The following is a 27,500-nucleotide window of genomic DNA, read 5'->3' as shown; positions in this document are numbered from 1 at the left end:
TTATATAATCTTCTGACTACATGACTAGTAAACAAAGACTTAGAGGTAATTTGGAGGGATTGGACAAATTTTTACTTGATGCTAGTTTAAATTTGGGTATAATGACCAAACTCTGAGTCAGGACATACAGATTTGGCTTCAAACTTAACCCTGCCACTGGCCCTCTGTGGAATCCTCGGCAAATCACTTAACCTTTCTAATGCCACAGTTTATACTCTGCAGAAGGAGCAGGAAGGCCTTCGTTATACCCAGCTCAGTATGTTTAAATTAAACTAAAATGAAGCATCCTAAGGTTTGCAGTCTTATTTGTCTGGTTTAGTTTATTATCTGATGATGTTGCTCTTCCCCCTCTTCCCCTCAGAGCCTCTTTCAGAAAAGTTTTCTATGTGTGATCTTGGTGAAGTCACTTAACCCTCTGAAGCTTCATTTGATCTTCAGAATGAGGAAATTGAAGTAGGTGAATGCTAAGATTCCTTCCAGCTCCTCCACGCTGCTCATTTACTCCTTGTCTTACAGAAGGGGGTGAAACGTTGGGGACCCAGTGTCACCCTGAAAAAGAACGTGCTCTCTAGTCTCTGCAGTCACTGGTCACTCAGGATTTTGCTAGAAGTTGACCGAGGGCGAACCTGCTGACTGTGAAAGCGGCCCATTTCCATCAAGCTTTCATTTCTTTTTTTGGAATTGTAACTCCCACACATTACTTGTAGTTCTGCCAAACAAAGCTCATTTAGTCATTCCTCCTTCAAACACTTATGCAACTATCATCCACTCACCAAGCCTTTTCTCTAGGACTAAATGTCTCTAGTTCTTTCAGCCTGAGACCCTTCACCATGCCAGTGGTGCTTCCTTGGAATGTTAATGCATAGTAGTGTCCTCCCTAAGATGTATTAGAACTGGATACTCCATTTCAGATGTGGTCAAGATTGATTCCTTTGTAAAAATGAGGTGTTATCATGGACCTTCTTTTAATGCTGTTTTTGACCATGTTTGCTTTCTTGGCTTTCATGTCATTCTGTTGACACATTTGGAGAATCTTTTCCCCCCCTGTGGCATTTGGGGTTAAGTGTCTTGCCCAAGGTTACACAGCTAGAAAGTGTTAAGTGTCTGAGGCTGAATTTGAACTAGTGTCTTCCTGACTTCAGGGCTGATGCTCTATCCATTGTGCTACCCAGTTGTCCCACATTGGAGAATCTTTTAAGTAAATCCCTCAAGACTTTTTTTAGATGGGCTCTTGTCTACACCTTCTTCACCTCTTCATTCCTAGTCAGTTTTATCTCATTTGATGCTGCCTGGTGTTCTGGCCTTACAGAGATCTTTCTGAATCTTGGTTGTTATCCAGAATGATGCAATTTCTGTATCACCAGCAAATTTAATAAGCACATCACCTATATCATCAACTGTCATTGATAAACATGTTTGCACTAGAGAGTAAGTGGCTGACCGAGATCCCTAGGATCCTCCACAGGAAAATTCCTTTCCATTTGACACCAGGCCATGTAGTTTTAGTCCCAAATAGATTAAATTCTCCTGTTGTTTATCCAACATCATTACATCTTTTCTCAAAAGAGAGGAAAAGGAAGTGTAAGAAACAATTAGCTGCTTTGCTGAAATCTAGGTGAGCTGGATATTCAAGCGTTTTGTCAGAACTTGACGTCAGGCTTGTGTATTTTGTAGAGTTTTCTTTCTTCCTGCTAGAGAATTGTAACATTTGTCCTTTTTCCAGTGCTGCACTAACTCTCCTAAGATTACTGAAAAGCTCAGGAAGCACATTTTGCAGTTCTTTCAAGACTGTTTTGGTGCTAACCTGTATTCTGCTGCTTAACTTGCGGCTACATTGAAAATACTTGGGAATCTTACCTTCTAAGATGTGTACAGGAACTGTCTGAATATTTTGTTGTGAAACATTGTTTTGTTGTGATCATATTTGGACAGTTCCTGTATGATTCACAAAGACAGATCTAAATCATTGGAGATAGACTCTTTGTTCATGGGTATGCTAAACAATGATCAAAATGGCAATTCAAAATTTTTCTTGGTTAGCAGCTTCCTTTTTGCTTCTTCCTCAGAATTTTTTCTCTTTGTCTTTTGAATTAATTTCTTAAGGGGTTTCTTGCCCTTCCTGGCCTGGCTGCACTTTTTTTTTTTTTTTTTAGTATTTTATTTTTCAGAATACATGTAAAATAGTTTTCAACTATGATTTTTGCAAGACTTTGTAATTCACATATTTCACCCTCCCTTCCTTACTTCCCCTCCTCAAGATAGCAAGCAATCTAATATGTTAAGCATGTGCACTCCTTTTAAATGTATTTCAACATTTATTATGTTGTGAACCTAAACAGGCTCATCCATGAAGCAAAAATCAGATCAAAAGGGGAAAAAACATGAAAAAGAAAAAGAAAAAACAAAAAAGGTGAAAACCATTATGCTTCCATATTTAGTCTCCATAGTTCTCTCTCTGGATGTGTATGGCATTTTTCATCCCAAGTCTATTGAGATTGTCTTGAAATCATCACGTTGTAGAAAAGAGCCAAATCCATCATAATTGATCCTCACATAATCTTGTTCTCTTAGTTCTGTTCACTTCACACAGTGTCACTTCATTTTGGTCTTTATAGGATTTTCTGAAACCAGTCTGTTCATCCTTTCTCATAGAAAAATAATATTCCATTACATTCATATACCATAACTTATTCAACTTATTCATCCTTACTGAGGGATATCCATTTGGTTTCTAATTCTTGCCACTACAGAAAGAGTTCCTACAAACATTTTTGCACATGTGGGCCCTTTTCTCTCTTTTATGATCTTTTGGGATACATGTCCAGTAGTGACATTGCTGGATCAAATGTTTGATAGCCCTTTGGGCATAGTTTCAAATTGCTCTCCAGAATGGTTAGATCATTTCACAACTCCACCAAAAAATGCATTAGTGTCCCAATTTTCCCACATGCTCTTCAACATTTATCATTATCTTTTCCTGGCCTAATTTCTTCTGTAGAACTTAATTCTCTATCCTCAGAGCTCTCTGAACTTTGTTCACATAAAATTCAGAGTGCTTATCAGAACATTTCTGACTTTCTTCTCTTTCTCTATCACAAGTTACAAGACCTCATGTTTCCCTCCATTTCAGTCCTAGAAATTAAATTAGTTCATTTTGGTAAGAAACAGATAAAATTTAAATGTCCCCTGAAGAACAAAAGTATTAGTAATACAAGTCAACAAATTACTAGCTACTTTTTTTTTTTGCCTAGAAGCACCTTCCATATATGTTTTGAAAACGGAAGTATTAATTAATGTTATTAGCTAACATTTATGTAGTGCCTACTATGTACCAGGTACTGTGCCAGATGTATTACAAATATTATCCCTTATTTATTCTTATTATTTTTTTATTCTTATAACAACCCTGGAACCTTGATGCTGTTATTATCCCCATTTAAAGATATAGAAACTGAGACAAACAGGTTAAGTTAGTTTCCCAGGCTTTAAACACTTAGTAAATGTCTGAGACGGCATCTGGATTCATGTCTTCTTGACTGGACCCTTTTGCTCTTTCCACTTGCTTTCTTGCCTTCTAGCTACTCATTGTTATTATCCCAATGAGTATTGCATTTCTCCAAGCAGGCTTATGATCGGGTTCCTCTTTCTAAGCCCATAGTCTCTAGAGTATTTATTCTCTGATGATACTATCAATAGGTTTCCCTTTTCTATACTCAAATCCTTTTAGCCATGTACCTTGCCATGGTGTCTGGTTTCTTTTAATGTCAATGTCTTCTTATTGTACAGGTTTTGCCATTTCTTCCCCTTTTCTTTTATTATTAGCTATACTTTGTGCATTTTTGTGTAGATATTTGAAGTCATGGAGTTTTTAGCAGACTATTTTCTTGAAATTTTTCTCAGTGAACTAAAATTATCCTTATTTGGCAGATTCAGTTTCATTTTTTAAAAGTGATCTTTATATTTAGTATCTTTATACTCTTTGAGCATCTATTAGCATGGACAACTTTGATATAGCTCTCTAAATTAGGAAGTACTTCATGTACATTTTTTTTTTTTAATCCTTCCAATAGGAGAAGAAAAGCATGAACATTTTTCCCATTTTGCAGAGAAGAAAATTGAGGCTCTGAGAGGTTAAGTGATTTTTTTCAAGGTTATGCATCGAGGAAACGCTAAGAGTCTCATCCTGTGCTAATTTTGCCCCAATATACTGCTTCCTCACAATACTTTACAAGCTGTTCTACTTCTGCCATTAATATGTGTCTTTTCTATAGTACAACTTAAAATTGCTGCTTTAAATATTACCCCAAATATATTACTTTTCTTTTTGTAGAACAATGAAAAACAAATGCGTCAGCTTTCTGTCATCCCACCCATGATGTTTGATGCTGAACAAAGAAGGGTGAAGTTTATCAACATGAATGGTCTCATGGAGGATCCCATGAAAGTGTATAAAGACAGACAGTTCATGAATGTTTGGACTGACCATGAAAAGGAGATCTTTAAGGAAAAGTAACTAGATTTTTAATAATTCTTTACAAAATTACATGTAACTTGCATGATATTGTGCCAATGCCCCTTTATAAATTTATTGAGCAAGCATTTATTAAGTGCCCTACCAGAGAGCAAAATACATAAATGAGATAATATTTGCCCTCAAGCAGCTTACATTCTATTGGGGAGGCATATCAGTAGAGAGGGATTATCTACACACTAAACCGAGTATTGGGGATGGGAGGAGAAAGGCCACCTAACATACGTTAGGAGGGAGTGTGTGTTAGAAGCACTGAGGATAACCTGGCCAAAGTTCTGGGATGGGATATGGAGCATCGTGTGTGATGAAGAGCAGTGAGTCACTCTGGCTAGAATTTTCTATAAAGTGGAGAATCATTGTATAAGTCTGGAAAGGTAGGTTAGCATCAGATTGTGACGGGTTTTATGCATCAAATAGAGAAACTTGTGTTTTATTCTTGCGGCAATTGGGAGATGACAGAATGACATCGCCAGAACTATGTATAGGATTATTTGACGCCTGTGTGGAGGATGAGTAGGAAGGAAGGAGAGAATTTGGAGGCAGATTTTCTTGCCTCCAAATGCAGTGACTATTATAATAGTTTAGGCAAAAGGTGATGAAGGGCTGATGTAGTATGACAGTTGTAAGATGAGAACAGATGTAAGAGATGTTATGGAAGTACAGTCAACAAAACTCGCTAACAGATTGGACCTGAGAGATGAGAAGAGTGAAGAATTGAGAACGTCTCCAAGATTGCAAGTTTAAGTCCCTGGAAGAGTGATGTTGCCTTTCCCAGAAATAGGGAAGCTAGTAAGTGTGGGGAGTGGGGGACGCATGTGGGCAAAAGATAAGTTCTTTTTATAGATGTTGAGTTTTTGATGCTTAATAGATATTTACCAGAAGGTTTCTTCTGGTAAGTTGGTGATGTGGGGCTAGAGTTGATTCCAGAGAGCTTTTTCTGTTGATTGCCCAGAAATGATAATTGAGCTAATAAAAACTAATGAGGTCACCAAGAGTGGATAAAAGAAAACATGGTGACCCTGGGCACTCTCAACACTTATTGCCTCAAGAAAGAAAGACAAAGAAAAAGAGAAAATATTGTAGGACCTTAAAGAGACCCTGTGGTACCTCTTAGGCATACCTTTGGCACATAGGTGATCCATCAAAGAAAAGAGGCATCCATTCATGTAGGAAAAGGAAAAGGAAAAAAATTATAATAAACATGGAGAAAATATAGAAGATCCTAAATATTAGGCAAAAGGTGTCTTTTGCTGCAGAAGGATAAAGAAAGGTGACCAAAAATAAACCATTGGGTTTGACAAGGGATTATTCATAACTTGGAAAAAGGCAATTTTAGTTCTACCATGATTGCAAGTGAGATTTCAAGGTTTTGAGAAATGAGTAGGAAATGGGAAAATTAAGACACTAAGTGTAGATAGCTTTTTGGACTTTGGCAGTGAAAGGAAAGAGAGACTGAGAGCAGTTCTGAGGTATTGTACAGAAGTTTCCAAACTTTTTCCTGGGCTTAATGTTGCGCAGTAATTTTTTCTTGGCACTTTTAGGCCAAAATACTTAATTTCATAAGTATTTCTGTCCTAACCAAAAAAAAAAAAAAATTCATGTAAAAATTTTTTTTAATTACATTTTTTAAATAGCCACAATCACTGTTACTATTGGAATATATATCTGCTTTTTGACCATAGCACCACTTCTCAAATCTTTGGAATCAGATTGGACACCATTACTCTTCATTTCCTATTCCACTGAGTACTTTTTTCACAGCAACCACCAAATCCCAGTTTTGTAAACAAGAAAGTTTGAGAAGTTACTAATGTAACCAAGAGCACAAATAAACAAAAACATGTCTCAAACATTTGCAAACATTATCAAGCAGTAGAACAGCCTGAGTTGAAAGTGGGAGCTACTTTGAGCTTGCAATTTGGGCAATGTTCGCAAGATGGATACCACTCTTTTACCCTCAAAAATTAAAACTATCCCATGGCACCCTTTCGAGTCCTCTGCAGCACCAAGATGCACAGTTTGAGATCTGCATGTATAATGTGATAAAAGTGGCCATGTGGGAATTTTTTTTAAAGGTGGGAATAGAGCTAGTGTTATAAAACAGTAAAGGAGTTACTGAATGTATGTATTGATTATTATTTCCACTGAGGGCTGACAATTGCATAATTGCTATAGTTTATATCAATTGTAGTGTAACTAGTACCCTCCTACAAATTATAATCATTGGATGTGGGGACATAGAGGTCTCAGGAGGGGAAGGGGCTAGTTGATCTATAAGGCAATTTCCATTCTCAGTCTGTGATCCTATTGTTATGTGAATTTTAAAATTTTGCTTCTTAGTTTTCTTACATTGCCTGTGTGTGAACAGATTTTTGGTTTCATGTTTTGGAGTTATAGGGATTAACACAGTTTACCTTTTAAAAAAACGATTTGAAAATTAATTAACTGAATATTTCATGTTAAAATAATAGCAACATAAGGGAATGTCAGGAGATTATTTTCTCCCTCTTCCCACATGTTCCCTCTTTCCCCATCACAATAATCCCAAATGATTTGTTAGGTAGTATTTGGGGAGTATGTATGTATGTTTACTTAAAGTCTTATTCAAGAACAGCGTTGTTAATACATCTGTCTCAATCACAGGTTTGTCCAGCATCCAAAGAACTTTGGTCTTATTGCTTCCTACTTGGAAAGAAAGGTAATAAAAATTTCTTATCCAGATTTTATTAGGTGGCAAAATTTTAATTGTTCCACATAATAATATTTGTTTAAAAAAGTTTTAAATAAAAATATCTACAACCAGTTTTTCTCTTTCACAAACCTTTTAAATACTATACAAATGCCACTTTAATATAGTAACTAGGCCTCCATTATGATGATTTCATTCCCTGAGCCTTCTTCCATAATCCTGCTTAGCTAAAGCAGTATTTATAGAGAAATACAGGAGTGTGCTGATCAGTATTTAACAACCAGGTTCTCTTCTCTCAAAAACATATCCACATTCATTTTTACGATTAATGTGCATTATTTACATTTAAATTTAGAAGGTCAACAAAAATCTATTTGTATTTATTTCCAATTTGAAAACAATAGAAACACCTACATTAGGAATCTTGTTAGCTGATTCTGATAGAAAAATAATCATTGCTACACTATTCCAATATGTTTTTGTTTGTTTTTTTTAAACATGACTTTAGAACTGGATTGCTCAGATGCATTTTCTGAGGCATGAGCTATTTATACCTATAATAGATAAAATTATTTTTAATATAAGACATAAAAATTTACAAAGTTGGCTGTCGGTTTTTTTTTTAAATGAAAATAAGACATTTGAATCTATGAAATGGACTTTCACCAACTTTTATTCATAATGAAAATAGACCAGAGTTGCTTTCAATTAGAAGTAAAAACTTGATGAGATATTATGAATATTAATGCTTGCAACTTCAGTGGAGCAATTGTAGCATCTAGGACAGTGAACTCTGACAATGTTCGTTGATTTCAACCTAGCAAATTATAAAATCAAAAAACTTGATGCCAGTAAATTAAATCTTTATTAAGATGCATAATTTATTTTTTAAAAAAGACTTTTTTGTTTTTCCTACTTTATATTTAGATCAGTAATAACCTTTTTATTATTTTTCTTTATTTACTTGAGTCCAAACTGTGGCAAGAGATATATTGAGCTTGTCTTGTTTCTCTTGCTTCAATATAATTTTTCAGTTTTCTATTGGAGGAGAAATTTGATTCAATAGTTTATAATTAGGGTGCCTGTGCCCCTCTGAAAAATGGTAATTCAATTGAAAGCCATTTTGGTCTTTGCAACAATTAACATACTGCAGTGTGCTGGGCTTTTATGATTAGATCTTGGTTCTTCTGGACCAGTGGATCAGAACCAGTAGATATAATATCTTATTTACTTGAAGAAGCTATAAGCCATTTGCCATCTATTTCTATTACACTTTCTTTTCAGTTTTCAGAATTTCTTAATTAGGACAAAGGAAGTTCTTCTAGAGGAAATATTCGAATATGATACACATGGTGTTGTCCTTTTAGTACTCTGTCAAAAGTAGTTGCTAGGGTAGGAAAACATATAAGACAGCATAGTACTGCTTCCGTATTCATTCTTTCTGATAATTGTAAAAATAATCATGAACATTTCCACTTGCAGAAAGAGGATTTTAGACTAAACTGCTCAGTTTCAAATAAGGCATATGTAGATAAAACTACTGGACTGAAATAGCCTTGTATTCCTCTAGAAGAATTAAAAATCAAACACATCAAGAATTTCCAGTTGAAGTATCACAGTTTCTGTCAAATTTTGATCAGAGTTACTAAGACTGGCTTAGCATGGCATTACTAATAATTCTTAAATTGTGATTTAAGATTGTGATTAAATTGTGAGAGATTGTGAGTGTAATATATAATATATAATGTAATATATAATATATAATAAGAGGAACAGGGAATGTTGGGTCTTGGTTTCTTGATTTTTCTTATTTTGGGTATTATTTATATGTTTTGACTTTTTAGAACCCTAAATATGATTGTTTTTATACTTGGGAAGTCTGTAGAATATTTTGTGCCAGTTGTATGTATATTCCATGACCTATTTATAAATGGAATCTTCAGAAAATTCAAAAATTTTGAAAAAAATTCAAAGGATAATCAGTTGTATTTGCCTTTTTGTCTTTATCTTTTTGAACTCTGAAAAACTGATTTATTTCGTTTTAGAGTGTGCCAGACTGTGTTTTATATTATTATTTAACCAAGAAAAATGAGAATTATAAAGCCCTAGTAAGAAGAAATTACGGGAAACGCAGAGGAAGAAACCAGGTATGTGTAACTACTGTGTCCAAGAAGCTTAGTTTTTCTTTGTGGAAATGTAAAAACTAAATGTTATAGGAATTCACATCAAACCTTAAATTTTAATTTCAACCTTTAGATATTTAATGCTTGGCCTATTTTTTATTAAATTAGGCTAAGTAGCTTTATATATTTGAAAGATCATATCACGTCACCCTTTTTCATTTAGAGTACATTTTTGATTGGTAAATTTATGGTGAAAGTCTGTTAATTTGTATTGGGTTTTTTTTTTTTTTTTTTTAAGTAACTACTGGGAAATTCCTCTAGTCTAAACTAGTGAAAGGTCCTGTTCAGCTGCCTGTGTGGCTCTTTTTATTAGGCTTCCTTTATTGATTCTTCCTTCCTCTCAGTGTTGAGGTTTATGGGTACTGTTGGTACTTGGCTCCTCTCTTCACTTTATGTGGGATTACTTGACTCAAGGTCACTTTTTGCAATATTGCCTAAATCAGGTACAAACTTTTCACATGTCTTTGATGTTGGGTCCTCTCTACAGCTTCAATAGTGCAATACTAGATTCTTCAGGAAATATTCAGTTTATCTTCATTTCAAGAAAGGAGATACTAGATGATATGTTGGAGGTGACTCTTCAAAAGTTGGTCTTAATTGACATTTTAACTATTTTTTTCTAGTGTCTGAATAATTCAGTAGTTGTTTATTACTGTCCCTGACATCGAAGAAAAAAGAAAATAAGCTATAAAAGTCCCTACTTTCAAACATCTTAGCCTAATAGGAATGACATGGCACATAACACAAATAACACAGTAGGGTAAATATGGGAGAGGCAAGAAGTTTTGTGAGAGCTCTAAGATGAATTAAGTTCCTTCTGATTGGTTGTGGGGAGAGGTGGTTGGGAGAAAGGAAATCAGTAAAGATTTCTTTGGAGAGAGAGTTCCTTTCATGGAAGGGTGCTTCCGTACATGATTGTTTTATTGCTTGAGACATATCTCTTAGAATGGAGCAGTTGGGATTCCGTGTTTAATGTCTCTGTTTGTTAAATATGAAAATCAGTTTAGTGTAGTAGATCAACTAAATATGTAACAAAGAGAGAGGTGTTTTTTGAGTAGTGAATGTGAATATTTATGTATTCACCATATTATCAAATGTATTATGAAAGTATTATGGAGAATGTATTATTCTATGATTATTCTAATTGTAATTTTAGGGATCCTAGAACTTAGCCAACTTCTCTTTGGAAATGTATGGCTTTTAACAAAACATTATGTCTTGAGTTTATGAAAGCTATAGGATAATGCTAGTAGTTATTGAGATAAATGTGGTCTATGGAAAATCCATATTTTCATCACAATTATGTGTTTTAGAGAGCAGAAAGTAATGGTTATCTGTTGGCTAGGTCCTAATCAATCTGAAATTTGCCATTGAAGTATAAAATTGTCTCCTCTCTGTTTAACATATGGGGTCAATAAGAGTGAACTTTGAAGCGCCAAGTGTATTTGCCAGAAAGTAGAGCCTGCACTTTGCCACCTCTCAGAGAGAGCCAACTCTGTAGCACAGAGAACCAGGGACAACTTGAAGGATAATGGGAAAAGATTGAGGTTGTCAGGGAAATGCATATTCCCCAAAAAGCAAATGACAACCTGGCTGGCTGTTGTCAGTGTCAAATGGTAAAAAGACCAACATCTCTGCTGGGAAGCCACTCTGTTGGCCTGGTTGCGAGGTCAGAAGTTTGGCTCCAAAAACCAGAGGTTAGTGAAAGCAGAGCTCACTGATGTGGGAAGTAGTCCTTTGAGATTAGTGACCATATCTCTGGTGACCATATACTGGAGGGAGGGAACCAGCCAGAGTTAAGATTTTTAAACTATGGGAAGCAATGGCATTCTTGTGCTGGTTTTAGTGGAAAACAATTATACATCAAAAAGTGAAAAAACCCACTAATGCCCCTTGTCAGCAGCAGATGTTTCTTTTTTCAGAGTTGTTTGTGAATCAAATGTCTGTAAATATAGTCATTTAATTCAGGTGAGGAGTGGGGAATAACCCCTCTATCCAGAGGAATCTGGTGACAGTCTTCCCTTTATTTTGTAACAAAGCAAAATCCTCTTCTTATTAAGCCTCAGTATATGTATTCTGATTCTGAGTTGACAGACTGATTTTTCTTTCGTGGTACCTTCCTTGTGGTAGCACTGGTAATTTTCTTTTCTTTTTTTTTTTTTTTTTTTTTCTGACCTGCAAAATTAGAGCATTGAATCAGATGATCGTTTAGCTTAGGAAGGTGCTAACACTGACATGCTAGTCAGTGAGGACTATGGTTTACGATTATTTTTCATTAGCAGTAAAGCTATTTTGAATTTTCTGTATTCTCTCAGTCATTTCTTTGTGGCCCCTGCTATGTATTTTTGTGGTGCCTGGCCAGTGCTAAGGAGTTACTGGGATGATTGTAGAATGAAATTTTTGTCTGACCCTAATTGTCCTAATTTCCTCCTGTGTAGGCAGTAGGTAAAAATAAACAGTTAGAACAAGAAGCATCTTCAGCCTATCGCTCAGTTTTCTCAGTCCTCTTGACTCGAAGTTTCTAACTGCTCATTTCCTAGAATGAGGATTTTGACCTCAGAAAGGAATGCAGTGTGATATGTGGAGGGAACAGATCATTCGGAAATTGTTTAATCCCTGAGACAGCTTTAGAGTGGAGTGGGGAGGGAAAACAGAATTAAGTTTGGAATGGTGACCCCTGATCTGTTTCTTACTAGTATATATTGGATTTGACACAAAGATGGGCAGCAGGCTAATTAAAACAAGGGTAAAACAAACAAACATTTAGGTTTATACACAAAGAAAAAGTTAGGAAAGGAATCCTCCTGGATCCATCTCTCTTACTTGCACTTGGGCAGCTGGACGGGGAATGCAAACTGAGATCAGCCTTTTGCCTGACACAATTTCCAATTGTGTCCCTGCTCCCATTTGCAATGAGGAAAGAAGCATTTCTGTTTTGCGTCTAATTCTCATCTCCTCAGCAGGGTGAGCTCACAAATTCCATTATGCTGGACATTCGTAAATCTTAACATGTTGATAATTCAGACATTTTTTCCAGTGTCCTTTTGAGACACCCCACCAGTCAGGATTAAACTTAGGGTTTAGAGTTCAGCCTTTTCCTTGGTGGTCGTTTAACCTCCTCTGAGCCTCCATTTGTACCTGAATTATCTATGTCAGGCTTATATTGAGGTTTGAATGAGTGTTAAGAAAATGTTTTATGACCTTTATAAGCATCATATCGGTCAGATCTTATCAGAAAAAGCATGTTAGTTATTAGTAAGAAGCGTGATGGAGAAGTTGAGTAGATTCTTAAGGCTGATATTGGAGCCACATGAATGACGTTCATTTTCCATTGCACATGCTGTCTTTGTCCCTGTCTCCTCCTTCTCTTTCTCTCTCTCTCTCTCTCTCTCTCTCTCTCTCTCCTCTCTCTTTCTTTTCTCTCTTTTCTCTAAGAAATGTGATATTATTGGCTATGCTGGGATCATTTAACTACAATCTATCCTTATCCAACTGTCCATGTTGTTGTCGGCCTTGAAATGAGCAAACACTACTTGATTGCTTAGTATGACTTTCATTCCTACTTTGCAGATTGCACCCCCAGGGGAAAAATGTTGTTTTGAAACGCTAAGACTTGACAATCAAAAATCTCTGCGTCAGTGAGAGGAATGATCTAGCACATAATTTTGGTTTATCCATAAAGCTACAGAATGTGGCAATTATCAAAGTTGATTTCAATTTGATCTAAGCTATGAGTTGGTCCTGGTATAATTGCAAAGTAACCATTCATAAAAAACTAATACATGTCCCAAATATAATATGTATATTTGGCCACTTATTTTGATTCTTATTTTGGCTCTCAGAATGACTCTGTCTCTATTTCTGTGGTGGATACGTGGATACCTGGAATCCTTGCCCTCTCGCTAGTGTTCCTGGGAATTCTCCAGCATCTCTTTGTTACTGCTCAAAATGACTGAAATCTTCACTTTCCCATTTCCTTTTTTGTTGCCATTAGAAAGAACCTCAGGAGATCTATTCTCCTCGGTGGGTTCAAAGCATTCCTCTCTCTGTGTTCTGAGACGCAATCTAGAGGACACGGACCATATATGTTTTTTCTGTAGAAACAGTTTTACTAATGATAACACCAAAACTCGGCTGCAGTTGAGTTTCCATGAATTTTTCTGGGCTACCCTAACAAATTCATAACATCTTTTTCATTTTGTATGCTTTGGGAAATGAGTGCCAAGCTCCAAACAGAGTTTTAGAACTTAATCTTTTGGTGAGTTGGAGGACTGCTAGCATTGAATTTTTTCTTTGTATCCCTGAAGAGTTCTTCCATTAGCATCATTTATCCAGAAATGTAGTTTGATTATCTGAAGAATATTTTGACTTTTGTCTCAGTTTTTAATCACAGATATGTTACATAAAATAAGCTATTATAAACACCTGCAAAGCCAGTAGGTAAGTGCACTGATAAAGTCCCATAAACCCGCACAAGGTTAAGGATAAACATTGTCTTTCATGATTTTACAAATAGAGAAATCAAAGTGCAACCATCAGTAACCATGTAGTAACTTCTTATTTAATAAAGGGAGAAGAAAGGATGTATTTCATCAGCAGTTTGCAGGTACCCAGAGGGAAAGGGAAGCTATTTTATTATCCACATTAAAGAGACTAGGAAGAAGGTGTGTGTGTGTGTGTGTGTGTGTTGACAACTGAATAATTATAAAGAAAAAAAAGGAAAAAAAGGTTCAGTTAAGATATTTCTTTAAAGGTATTCTCTTATTGGGTCGTTTTTCAGTCATGCCAAACTCTTCAGGATCCCTTGGGAGTTTGCTTGACAGAGAGACTGGAATGGTTTGTCATTTCTTTCTTCAACTCATTTTACAGATGAGGAAACTGAGGCAAACAGGTTGTTCAGGGTCACATAGCTAATAAGTGTCTGAGACCAGATTTGAACTCATGAAGTGCTTTATCAAATGCACCACCTAGCTGCCTCCAGTAAAGTACAATAAAATGAAAAAAGTTTTACAATTAAGTTGTTGAGAGCTTAAGTACTGGATGAAACAAATTAAATGATTGGAAGTTGTAACAATTTTCACTTAAAAAAAAACTGTTATTTGCTTGCATTTTTGTTTTCTTATTTTTCTTTTTGATCAGATTTTTCTTGTGCAGCATTATAATTGTGGAAATATGTATAGAAGAATTGCACATGTTTTACATATATTGAATGACTTGCCATCTCGGGGAGGGAGTGGGGTAAGGGAAGGAAAACAATTTTGGAACACAAGGTTTTGCCATGGTGGATATTGGATACTATGTATATATTTTGAAAGTAAATAATTATTTTTTATTAATTAAAATAAAAAATTAATTTAAAAAACAATAAAAAAGAAAGTTCACTTTTCAAACTCTGACTGCAATGCCAAATAGAATTGTTTACCTATGTAGTTGTTAGTCTTGATTTCACAGCAGAAGTCTCTAGATGAGGAATCTGCCAAAGCTAGTGTGCTCTGCTGCCATACCAGCTAATCAAGCTGGATTCAGTGGGGATTACTCCGAGTAACCCTTGGAGGTTAGAGACTTGCATATGAGATTGGCAATTCTCCCTTGGACAGCTTAAGTGGAAGGATGACACAATTTCCTGGAATAAATATGCTGTTGGGTCAAATTGACTTCTTGGAGCTATGCGATGCTTGGTTCTGTTTTGGTCCTTTTCCCTTAGATGTGACCCTAGCCCCTGCACCCTGGTGTAGATTAGAAATTTTGAATGACCTGATGAGTACGCAGGTATGTTGCTCATTGATGTTCTCTGTTGGACTTCTCATTTTAAGCCGCTGATGGTACCGTGAGTGTAAGTGACTGCAGAGGAGCTGCCATCCTTTCTGCTGTGGAGTCTCATGAAATTCAAGAAGGGGAACTTGTTGGCATTTTGTTGTGTCAGCTTCTTCTTGAGATAGGCCTTACAAATCCAGGAGCACTGATGGAAGGACTTTGTGTCCTCCATGACTTGTGGATTTACCCCAGTCTCAAGGTGTGGCCTGACTTGTTTGTAGAATAGGTCACGGTTGCCAGTTAGAAAGACACAAGCACTATGAAGATCTCAGTACTTGGGGAAACAAAATCATTAGCAACATGTGGAAGTTCTATTCTGATATACAGTATTAATGTCACAAATGAACATGGCTTCCCTTTCTGTCTAGGGCAGCCTCCTACTTAAAGTCTCTCATTGCTTAGATGGAATTAGCCTGGCCTCTGCCTAGGGCACTGTGTGTGTATGAGCCTCTACTGCTTTGAAACCTCTCTTCTTGGGTCAGAGTACTTTTTCCAGATTAAGCCCTCACACTAGTGCTCTTCCCTTGGTTTATTTCCTTCATTAGAGTTGGTCCTTTGCTTATAAAACAAATAGCCCAATTTTGTTTTCTGCAGTTTTCTCAAAATATATTTCCTCACTTCATTGTGACCGACTGGTACTGCTCTGAAGGAATCTTTTGAAGAGTCAGTAATTCCCTGTGTATCTTACTTCTAGTACAGTGGAGAGTTTCTCCTCCAAAATGACTAGTTTGGGAAATGATTTCTGGCAATGACTGGGAGTTACTTCATTTTCCCATTTCCTTTTCTGCTACTATTAGAACCTCAGGGGCTCTCTTAATTGAAATGCAAGGCAGTCCTCTTTTCTGTGTTGAGACTGACTATAGAGGAAATGGAAAGAATGGAAATAGTTTTATTAGTAATGAGACCAATGGTTGACTACAGTTGAGTTTATATGAACTTTGCTAGCCTATTCTCTGTATGCTTTAGGGGAAACTACTGGAAAATGAGTGCTGAGTTCCAGTTCAACTCTTAGAACTTAATCTTTTTGTGATTGCATGATTGCCAAGACTGAATTTTTCCTTCCTCCCCCTCCCCCTTGTGTCCCTGAAGAGCTTTTTCATCACTATCATTTATCCAGAAATGCATTTTGGTCAACTGAGGAATGAAGTGCTAGAGAAATAAAAGAACTATAATAACATTGTAGACAAAGTAATAACCAATTAGCCATAAAGATTTTGTAGGAAGTGTCATCTACTTACTAGAGCAATGATTAATACAGGCCAAAATTTTGAATTTTTTTTTTAATAACTTTTGGCAAATGTAGCTAAAGTCTGCTATATGAGAAAGCTCCTGTTAGATTTTTACAGGGTTTGGGGAAGGTTAAAGATTTACATAAAATGTGCATGGGACTATTTACCCAAGTGTTATATAACCAATACTATTTTTGAAATAAAGTCACATGGCTATTTCTTGAGGATGAGGACTATCCCTCATTTGTCTTTTTATTTTCTGAGTGGATTGTTGATAAATACTTATAGATTGCCTCTACAGAATTGAGAATGCTTGCCCTTACAATAAGCAAACATATGTCTGGGTTTTCCTTTTTTAATTAGTTTTTCTGCATTTCACTTCATCTGTGTTAGAGTGTGAAAAAATATTTGAGACACTTAAGAGCTCTCCAATATGAATGAATCCTTCTTAAACTCTTACCCCAAAGTATTTTTTCCTCTTTTCATCTTCTCAATTCTTGGCTTCCTACTGATTTTTCAAATTAAATTGTACATACATGCATAATATACACATATACATAGTATATACATACACATATATAACACACCATTAGCAAATATCCTGATGGACAAATTAAGATTTGTCTAATTGTGTGTCACAATGTGATCAATTGATGTGGTTAGCTCACTTTTTTTTTTTAATGGTGTATAGTTAGGCCACACTCTTATATGGCTACAGAGCTCTTCCACAGTTCTCTGCTGTGTTTCAGAGCTTGATGAATTGGTTAATAAGGTTTTAGTGAGCACCAACTCTCTGTCAGGATTAAAGTACATCTGAGGTAGATGCACCCAACATGACATCATCTGTAAACAGCAGTGTCTGGAGCTCCTTGCCCTCAATGGGGAATTTTCCTTGAACTTTGTGCTGGAATTACTTCATCACAGTTGGAAGCACCTTAGGAGTGCCCTTCTTTTATGTCTTTCCTCATTTGATAAAGTTGTTTTATATCTTTCAGTTAATCTTGAAGAATTTTGACCGTGAATGGCATGTATCTTTTGGAAGAGAGCCTTTCATGGTCACTTAGCTATGCCTTCAACTGACTCTCTGTAGGATCTTGTCTTCTCTGTTGGATCTTTTAGTTGTGATAATAAAGATGTCTGCTGTGACTTATCTCTTAGAAAAACCTCCCTCTTCCCTACTAATATTCTTAATGAGATTGTTGTCAGTAGCTATATCTGTAGATGATTCTTAGAATTATATTCAGATGGTAGAATAAGAAGAAAGATTAGTAATAATTCTGTTCTCTTGGTCACTTTTTTGCATCATTAATAAAGGCTCAGATTTCCATATACTTAATAGCTTATTTCAGCATTTTTAGCACCCTTTCTTGAGTTGCCAACTCTTCCTATTTCTCCTGTCACTGCTCTGGGTCACAGTTTTGGGTGCTTGATCCCTACAGTAGTCACCGATCTGAAATATTTAGAGTTCTTAAAACGTGGCAGACATTGATTACCAAGAAATTGAACTTAACCTGCAAGATATGGAGGATATTGAAGAAATGGAAGAATTAGCAACTGGTGAAGATGCAAATACCAAAACTCATCAGTAAATTCTTGTTTTCCTAGTTCTTCAAGAAAGATTGAATGGTTTGGTGCAAGCTTCTACTGTACATGCTGAAAGCTTGTCAAAAGATGTTAAACAGTTTGGAAAGTTTTCATGTGAATGAATGTGAATGTTTTCAAAAAACTTCTGGTGAAGTGTCCACCAGTAGAAGTCAAGTTCTATGAGGAAGTTCATGTTCTTGAGAGAAAGTGTATTATTCTTTACCAGATTCTTTTTGATAAGAGAAGTGTAATCTTCAGTGCAATTTCATGAACTTACAGAGGAACAAAGTGAATAGAAAACAATTGATGAAGAGATTTCAGAGGAAATGGAAAGGGAGGCTGTATTTGAATAGGAGAAAAAAGATGATGAAAAAGAAGATCCAAAAGGAATTCCCGAGCCTTGGCTGACTGACCGATTTTTAAAATGTTGTTGAAGTGCTTAGTGATATGGTTCAGAAACATGATGAACCCATTCTTAAGCACTTTAAAGATACGAAAGCAAAGATCTCAGATGCTGGCCAAACATGAGTTTTACATTAGAATTTCCCTTTGAACCCAATGAATATTTCACAAATGAGGTATTGAAGAAGATGTAACTGTCAGTTGATCATCACACAATCTTCTTGTTCCCATGTACAATGTTGTTTTGGTTCTACTCACTTCACTCAGCATCAGTTCATGCAAGTCTTTCCAGACTCTTCTGAATTCAGCCTGCTGATCATTTCTTATAAAACAATAATATTTTTTATTATATTCATATACCACAGCTTATTCAGCCATTTCTCACTTGATGGGCACCCACTCAGTTTCTAGTTCCTTGCCATTAAAAAAGGGGCATAGTTCCAAATTGCTCTACAGAATGGTTAGATCAGTTCACAACTCCACCAACAGTGCATGGGTGTTCCAGTTTTCCCACATCCCTTCCAACATTTATTATTATCTTTTCCTGTCATCTTGACCAATTTGAGAGGTATGAAGTGATATCTCAGCATTTTCTTAATTTGCATTTTTCTAATCAATAGTACTTTAGAGCATTTTTTTCATATGATTAGAAATGGCTTTAATTTATTTTTTTTTCCAGCAATTTTTGTCAAATAGTTCTTATTCCAGAAGTTTGAGTCTTTGGGTTTGTCAGACACCAGTTTACTATAGTCATTGACTATTGTGTCTTGTGAACTTAATCTATTCCACTGATACACTGTTCTGTTTCATAAGCAGTACCAAATGTCTTTGATGTCCACTGTTTTATAATATATTATTGGATCTAGTACAACTAGGCCACCTTTGTATGCATTTTTTCCCCATTAATTCCCTTGAAATTCTTAACCTTTTGTTCTTTAATTTTTGTGTAGGTACCATGGACTGCTGAGAAAAAGGTATATTTCTATCCCCATTCAATTTTCTCCAAAGGTCTTACATACCTAATTTTTCTGAAAATCCCCTTACTTCCTTAACTCCTTTCTTGTTTATTTTGTGGTTAGATTTATCTAGTTCTAATAGAGAGAGGTTGATCCTCCACTAATAGAGTTTTGCTGTTTATTTCTTCTTGCGAGAATTTGGATGATATGCTATGTTTCTTGGTGCATATATGTTTAGTATTGATATTACTTCATTTTCTATGCTACCTTTTAGCAGGATGTAGTTCCCTTCCTTATTTCTTAATTTGATTTATTTTTGCTTTTGTTTGATCTGAGATAAGGACCATTATCCTTACCTTTTTTTTTTTTTTTTTTTTTAACTTCAAATGAAGTGTAATAAATTTTCCTAGTTTTAGCTTTACTCTGTATCTCTCTGCTTCAAATATGTTTCTTGTAAACAACATATTGTAGGATTCTGGCTTTTAATCTACTCTGCTATCTGCTTCTGTTTTATGGGAGAGTTTGTCCCATTCACATTCACAGTTAAAATTATCAACTCTATGTCTCCCTATTTTTCCCCAGTTATATTTTTCTCTCTCCTTTTAACCTTTCCTTTCTCTAGTGGTTTGCTTCTGACTACCACTTCCCTCTGAATCTGCCCTATCTTTTTTTATCCCTTTCCCCCTTCTACTTCTGCCCTCCCTTTAATTAGCCTCCCTCTTTCCTTTGCCCTTCTACTTCCTTAGAAGGTGAGACAAATTTTTGTACCAACCTAAGTATGTGTGGTAATCCTTTTTTGAGCCAAATTAAATGAGATGTGCATCCTGTTCCCTTTTCCCCCCTCAACTTAATAGGTTTTTTGTTTCTCTTTATGTGGTACAATTTATCCCATTTTACCTCCCCTTCCCTCTTCTCCTAGTACAATCCCCCGCCACCCCTAATTTCTTTATTATATCATCACATTGAAGTCACTCTCTTAAGTATACCCCTTCCAATTATCCTGATAGAGATATGATTCTCCAGAATTACAAGCATCATTTTCTCATGTAAGAAATGTATGGATGTAAACATTTTAACAGTTAAAAAATTGTTTATTCTTTCTTCTCTTTTTACCTTCTTATGTTTCTCTTGAATTTCATTTTTGAAGATCCAGTTTTCTGTTCAGCTTTGGTAGGATTGAAAATAATTGAAATTCTCTTATTTCATTGAATGTCCATCTTTTCCTCTGAAAGATAATATTTAGTTTTGCTGGGTAATTGATTCTTGGCTGAAGTTCGAGCTCCTTTGCCTTCTAGAGTATCATATTCCAGGCCCTTTAATGATTCAAAGTGGAAGCTGTTAGGTCCTAGATAATTCTGATTGTGGGTCTTTGATATTTGAATTATTTCTGGCTGCTTGCAATATTTTCTCCTTGATTTGACAATTCTGGAATTTAGCGATAATATTCCTTGTAGTTTTCATTTTGGGGTCTCTTTCAGGGGGTGATTGGTGGATTCTTTCAAAAATTATTTTATCCTCTAGTTCTAGGATATCAGGGCAGTATTTCTTGTTGTTGTAAGATGTCCATGCTCTTGTTTTTCCATCATGGGATGCACATAGTCCAATCATTTTAATATTGTCTCTTCTGGATCTATTTTCTAGTTCAGTTGTTTTTCCAATGAGGTGTTTTAGATTTTCTTTTTTCTTTTCTTTTTGGTGTTGTTGTTTTGTTTCATTGATTCTTGATGTCTAATTGAGCCACTTCCATTTGTCCAATTCTAATTTTTGGAGAGTTATTTTCTTCATATAGCCTTTTAACCTCCTTTTGTATTTGTCCAGTCGCACCTTTAAAGTTGTTGTTTTGCTCAGTGAATTGTTTTTTCCATTTTGTCAGTTCTATTTTTCAGAATTGTTTTCTTTTTCTATTTCCCCAAATTTATCTTTGAAAAGTTTTTCTTTAGTATATTTTTTCCCTTATTTTGGCAAATTTATCTTTTAAGGAGTTGTTTTATGCAGTTTCTCTGTTTTCTTTTCTATACTGTTGGTTTTTTCCCCCAAGCTTTCATATTTCTGGAAAGCACTCATTTCTTATTCCCATTTTTCTTCTCTCTCTCTTTTTCTTTTGCATAGGGACAGGGGCCTCTTGCTGCCTGTGCTGGACTGGACTGGGGCTGGGATTGGTGGTCCTTAGGCTTTCCACTGCACTGGGTGGGTCTGGCTAAGTCTGGGGTTGGAGGCTCAGTTTATGTTTTGTAGTTGTGTTGGAGATCTCACAGCTTGTTTTTCTGAGCCAGGACAGAGTAATCAGCACTGCTGGATTTTGGCAAAGAGCCTCCTACTAGATTTGTTTTTCATATTATAGACAATGGGGAACCAGTTTTTAGACAAGATTATGACGCAATCATACTATTACCTTTAAAAGATTAGCCTATGTAGAGAGTGTATTGTGAAAAGAAAAGGGACTAGAAAGAGACCAGTTAGGAGGCTAGCATAAAAATCTGTGTGAGAGGTACTGAGGGTCCAAGTAGGATTGTCAGTGACAATAGGTAGGCAGTTCGGACATTGATGTATTCTATTGGTTACCAGGGAAGAGAATGTGGAGGAGGAATACAGACTACTTGGGAAAACACCAGAAGGCATGTCCCATACAGAAAATAATGCAGAAATATTTTTTTTTCTTCTATATACACAGGGTAACATGTTATTAAGATCTGAGCAAAATAAAGATAAATCCTATATAGAAAAGTAATTGTTAGGGGAATATTACAATGTATAACTCACATTATTGCTTCTAAAGCACGAAAGTATAACTCCTAATAGTATGGCACCTTTATGTACTTAAAACAGCCTGACAAACATATTAAAACTTAAGACTGATTGTCCTGATTTATTTCAGGTTTTCTTTTTAAAGAATTCCTTCTGCCAGTGTTTTGTTTTGTTTCTTTTTATTGAAAACTTTGAACCTAAATTGTCTTCACTTAGAATATATATCTGTAACAAATGTTGAGTCATCCTGATTAAATTTGTCTTTTCTTGGGTTTTTACACACACACCACACACACACACAAAACTGTACTGACATTCCTGATACTATTTTATAACATTTTGAGTCCTTGATTTACTTTTTTTTCTTTTCAAATTGTAGTATTTCCCTTAATTTTCTTTGAATTTTGACTTAAAAGGAAACAAAATTTAGTTGCACATAAAAATGGGGGCAAAATATTATGTTGAAAAAAATTGATTGACTTAGAACCAAGAAAGCCTGACTTCACATTCCATCTTTGATGCTAGCTTTGTGACTATGAGCTAATCACTTAGGTTCTCAATTTCCTCATAAGAAATTGATTTAATAATAGCAATGGGATTCATCTCTTAGGGTGATTATCTCAAATGCAATAATGCAAGTAGAAAGTTTTGCCAGCATTAGGGTGCTATATATATGTCAGCTCTTAGTAGAAAGAACTTTATGACAGAGCTATCTAGGAGCTATTTCATTAAAATGTAAGTGACTCATCACTGTATTTTTCAGGCAGAGAATAAATGACCAGCTATTTAGCATGTTGTAGAAGAAATTCTAACATTTCTTGGAATATTAGAATAAATAATTTTAAGATTAAACTTTAAGAATCTATGAATCTATTGCTGGTCAGTTGAGTGGACTCTTAATTTAAATTTGCTATGATCTCCCTAGGTTCATTTTTTTTATTATACATTTCAATTAATTAGCAGTAAACCTGGCTATTATTGGGGAGGAGAGACAGAATAAATGTTATTAAAGAGAAATAGTCAACTCAGCTATTTTTGTAATACAGTTTTGTGTAAGGCCTTACACACATTACCCAAATCCAAGAGTAGTTGCTGTGCATAAGCAAATTAAAATCATTACTTAGAATTTACTAAGTTCCCTTCTCTCTCTCTCTCTCTCTCTCTCTCTCTCTCTCTCTCTCTCTCTCTCTCTCTCTCTCTCTCTCTTTTAGTGCATAGTAAACTACAATATTGCGAATGATTTTCAAGTATAGTCTTATCTTTGATTGCTTAACTGTTTCCTAAAAGGCAGTGGTGCCGTAGCAAATAATTTAATGACTTTGATTTGTTAATAGACACGAATAATTTTTATAGTATATGAATTTGGCTTCATAGATATTCAGAACCCAAGAAGACCCTGTTAGTGACAATTTTAGAGATGAAAAGGCTTGCCTTTTTGGAGATAAAATGGAAGGAACACAAGTGGAGTGACATAGTCACACACCTTGACCTTGCAAGAGAACTCGTATAAAAACTTCAGTTGAGTTTCTCACATCAGATTCTTTCTTGCATGCCAGTTATTACCATTTTCATGTATTTTAAAAAATATTATTAATGGCAAATTTGAATTGACTCTTTACTTTCCTTTGAACATTAAGTATTTTGTTTATCTTTTTTTTTTTTTTTTTTTTTTTTTTTTTTTTTTTTTTTTTTTTTTTTTTTTTTTTTTTTTTTTTTTTTTTAATGTGAACTTGCAGTAGAATAAGTTTCGGCTCCTTTTAGCTTTTTCTTCTTTGTCCTATTGTTCCCTGAGTATTTACCAGATCTTCAAATAAAGCAGAGTTTTTTTTTGGTGAGTCCCATGAAGAAGAAGAGATATGAGTGCAAGCCAGGGCCTAGACTTGGCCTGTTTAGGGTCCAAGGACCAGTTTCCTTTAGTATGTAGATTTCCCTCCTCAGGCTGCCTACAGAGTGATGACCAAGTCACCACCAGTCTTGAAGCCCATATAAGACATAAAGGGCAGTGCCTTATCCTCTTCCATGGGAGAAAAAAAAAAATCTACTTCACACAAGGCCACCAGTCACAAATAAATGAATATATAACAAAATTTTGGCATTAACAGTTGAATCTCAGAGTTTAAATTTTTCTTTTTTAAAAAAAAATCCATCTTTGAACATTCAGTCAAATTCTCTTTCCTAGGAAAAGAAAGAGTATGAAAGAGGGCAGCCACAGTAGAATAATCATCCTTAATTTTCTCTCTCCAGTAATAGCTCAATAACCTTAAAAAAAGTCATTTTATCTTGTGAAAGTAAATTAAAATCTGATAATGTAATTCATAGTACTGGATGTTCGGTAAACTTTTACTCCATTGGAGAATAAATGGTTTGTTTGATTGTTGTGCTCCACTTTCTTTTAGAATTAAATTTGACATCCTTTTGACTTGTTCTTTGACTATTGGCTAAGGACAAAGAAGACTAAAACAACTGAAATTCTTATTTACCTCAGCAAAATTTGTGTTTTATATATTGCCTTTTTTTTTTCTGAGTTATCCTTCTTGATTGATCTGCTATGGAGCATAGCCGAAGTCTCAACAGTCATGTTTTAGTGGTGGAGTACTGGATCTGGAGACCTTGGTAGTCCCTCCCATTGACCTGCCTATACTCAAGAGTGAGCCGAGCCAGCCCTTCTCTTTGATAGTTACTTAGTCTCTCAGTCCATGAAAATAGGGAGCAGGCCTTTTAATACCTGTGACCTTTTGGGTATTGTGAGGAAAGGACCTTATACACATTGAGCCAGCCTGGGTACTCAGGCACATCACGAGGCCTGCCCAAGTTCCCACTTTATCAGGGAGACTGACTGGGGTTGAAATATTGGTCTTGTCATTGGCAAGGCAGGCGAGATGCCAATGTTGGTAGTTCCTGGAGACCTTCCTACTGCCCTCCTTTTTTCTCAGCCACCATTGTTTGTCCCTATGTCTTGAACTCTATATATGTGGAGATAATAATATGTAGAGATCAGATGCGAAGAGAGTACTAAGGATGCCTCCACTCTGCTTTTTTCATTTGGGGGAAGAAAATTATATGGGAGAAAGGCAGACTTGAGAGAAGTTGCTAAGATATCGTTCTCTCAAAATATTACTGTGTTTACAAGATCTACTTTGGGACTTATAAACTGTTCCCTACCAAATGGGAGGAGGCAAAACGGCTAAAAATGATCATATTATGGTTTTCAAATATAGGTGGTATGCCTTTTTATATCATGTGAATTTTTACAAAGTGCTATCCTGAAAACTCAGTTGTGGGTGGTACCAGTGGCAATGCATTTATATTACCTATGAGAAAACTGAGGATCATAGAGCCACAGAGTTTGAAAGGAAGCAGGTCTTCTGAGTTCCCAGAGCAATGTATTTTCTGCTATGATGTTAGACATATTGCAGAAGACAATATCTGCTAATAGCTAAATGATTTCTGATATTGGAATGATTTTGTACTACTGAACTCCTTTCAGATTTAGAGCCTCATTTCACTATTTTCCACTTCTATTGGGTTAGCCAATGGTCATGAAGCTTAAAAAGCTCCTCTCTGATATCAAAAAATATGGCACAGGCTGCTTTCTTCTGTGCTGGCTCCTTAGTGACCCATCAGTTGGCTTGAAGGACTAGATCTACCTGATGGTGACTAAAGGCACATGCTAATTCTTCCCCCAAGGCTGGCTGCCAAATACCCAGGTGGAATCACTTCTTGAAGATCTGGCCGGAGCCTGGGGCAGCTTGGAAGAACCCAGACTTCATTCACTCTGCATAAACTGATGTGTGACTGCTAGGATGTTCTACTGGGACAATAACTGAAAACAATGTGTCAGGATGAAGCTCCTAACAGAAATTTAATAACACCTTGATTATTGCGGCCAACTTTACATCCAGAGGACATCACTTAATGAACTACATTAGTCGTTTAGAATGGGTAGCATGTAACCCCCGATGTTATATATAATGTTTAAGTTTATTGAATTGCACATTTTATAATTAAGATGATTTCAACCATGTAGTGTTTCCTTCTCACAGCACCTCTTTTTCTTGAATTTTTAAATGTTCACCTTGCATTTCTTTCTTGTAATTTAGTTGAAATTAAGTCATGTTGGACACTTCGTGACCCCATTTAGCAGTTTTTTTTTTTTTTTTTTTTTTTTTTTTTGCGCTGAGGCAGTTGGGGTTAAGTGACTTGCCCAGGGTCACACAGCTAAGAAGTGTTAAGTGCCTGAGATAGATTTGAACTTGGGTCCTCCTGACTTCAGGGATGGTACTCTATCCACTGCGCCATCTAGCTGCCCCAATTTAGCATTTTCTTGGCAGAGACATTGGAGTGGTTTGCCTTTTCCTTTTTCAGCTTATTTTATGGGATGGGAAAACTGAGACAGACAGGGTAAGTGACTTGCCCAGGGTCACATAGCTAGTAAGTGTCAGGCCAGTTTTAAACTCGGACCTTTCTGACTTCCTTACTCTTCTACCTAGCTTTTCCTACTTGCATTTCTATTTCATTTGAACTAACATTTTCTTTGAATTCATGCTGTGATGGGGCATTTATTCCTCACAATATCCCAAGAAATAAAAAGGGTTATCAGGTTTGTTTTTATGTATTCCCATCCTCCAGCCCTTCCCCCTCTTCCTCCTATTTTTCTTCCTCCCTTTTCTCCCCAGATTCCCTGACCATAGCCAGTATTACACCATGCTGTCTCAGATATTCAGATTTATCAGGAAACCATTCTTAAAGTCTGTGTCAAATTGGGCATTGTCCCCAAAGCTCTAGCTACTGAAGCCGAACGTTGGCTGATCCTTAAGCCATTAGATACCACGGAAATCCTCTTCAAGAGACTGTTTTGTTACATCATCAAAAACTCAAAGTACTTTGGAAGAACATAGATTTAGGCCAGCAGGCACCTTTAACTTTAAATGCATATGTGATTCTATGACCTGGGAAATATCTTCTGATCACACAACTGTGTCACTTGTCAGACTTCTTGGCTCTCAGAACTTTATCAGATATTTGATATAGAAGTCATCTGCCATTTAATAGTTTTCTCTACTTATTTTAGCTGCATGATAGTGTGTGTAAAAGTATTTTTTAAAAATTTTACATGATATAAATTATATTTTATCTTAGAATATAATTTTTGGTTTGGTTTGGTTAAGCAATTTGCCTGCAGTGATAAATCTGAAAAATGTAATCTGTTCTTAAACCCTTTTTTGATGAGAAAATATTTTATATTTAGGTCACATATGCATTTCTAGTTTATTTTTGAGAAATATATTCTTAAAATTCATATTGTATGACTTTGGCTTAGATAGTTTAAATTTATAAATTCTAGAATGTGTAATAGCTGTTTGACTT

At 35.7% G+C, this 27,500-nt stretch overlaps 1 protein-coding gene across 12 annotated transcripts in view; it reads left to right on the top strand.

Annotated features, from left to right (window-relative positions):
- Window positions 1–27,500, top strand: part of NCOR1 (nuclear receptor corepressor 1) — a 168,726-nt gene that overhangs the window by 73,706 nt on the left and 67,520 nt on the right. For 9 of the 12 annotated variants that reach the window (XM_031967846.1, XM_031967850.1, XM_031967856.1 and 6 more), the window contains 4 exons: window positions 4,331–4,509; window positions 7,175–7,229; window positions 9,266–9,367; window positions 19,383–19,406. In XM_031967846.1, the coding sequence (XP_031823706.1) occupies window positions 4,331–4,509; window positions 7,175–7,229; window positions 9,266–9,367; window positions 19,383–19,406 (360 nt within the window). The remainder of the gene's footprint in view (window positions 1–4,330; window positions 4,510–7,174; window positions 7,230–9,265; window positions 9,368–19,382; window positions 19,407–27,500) is intronic. The other 3 variants (XM_031967857.1, XM_031967853.1, XM_031967848.1) reach the window with 1 other exon arrangement.

The sequence above is a fragment of the Sarcophilus harrisii genome, chromosome 4 (assembly GCF_902635505.1).
Source record: "Sarcophilus harrisii chromosome 4, mSarHar1.11, whole genome shotgun sequence".
In the NCBI taxonomy this organism is placed as follows: domain Eukaryota; kingdom Metazoa; phylum Chordata; class Mammalia; order Dasyuromorphia; family Dasyuridae; genus Sarcophilus; species Sarcophilus harrisii.
Note: the sequence above shows the minus strand (reverse complement) of the source record. Positions and strands in the feature narration are given on the sequence as shown.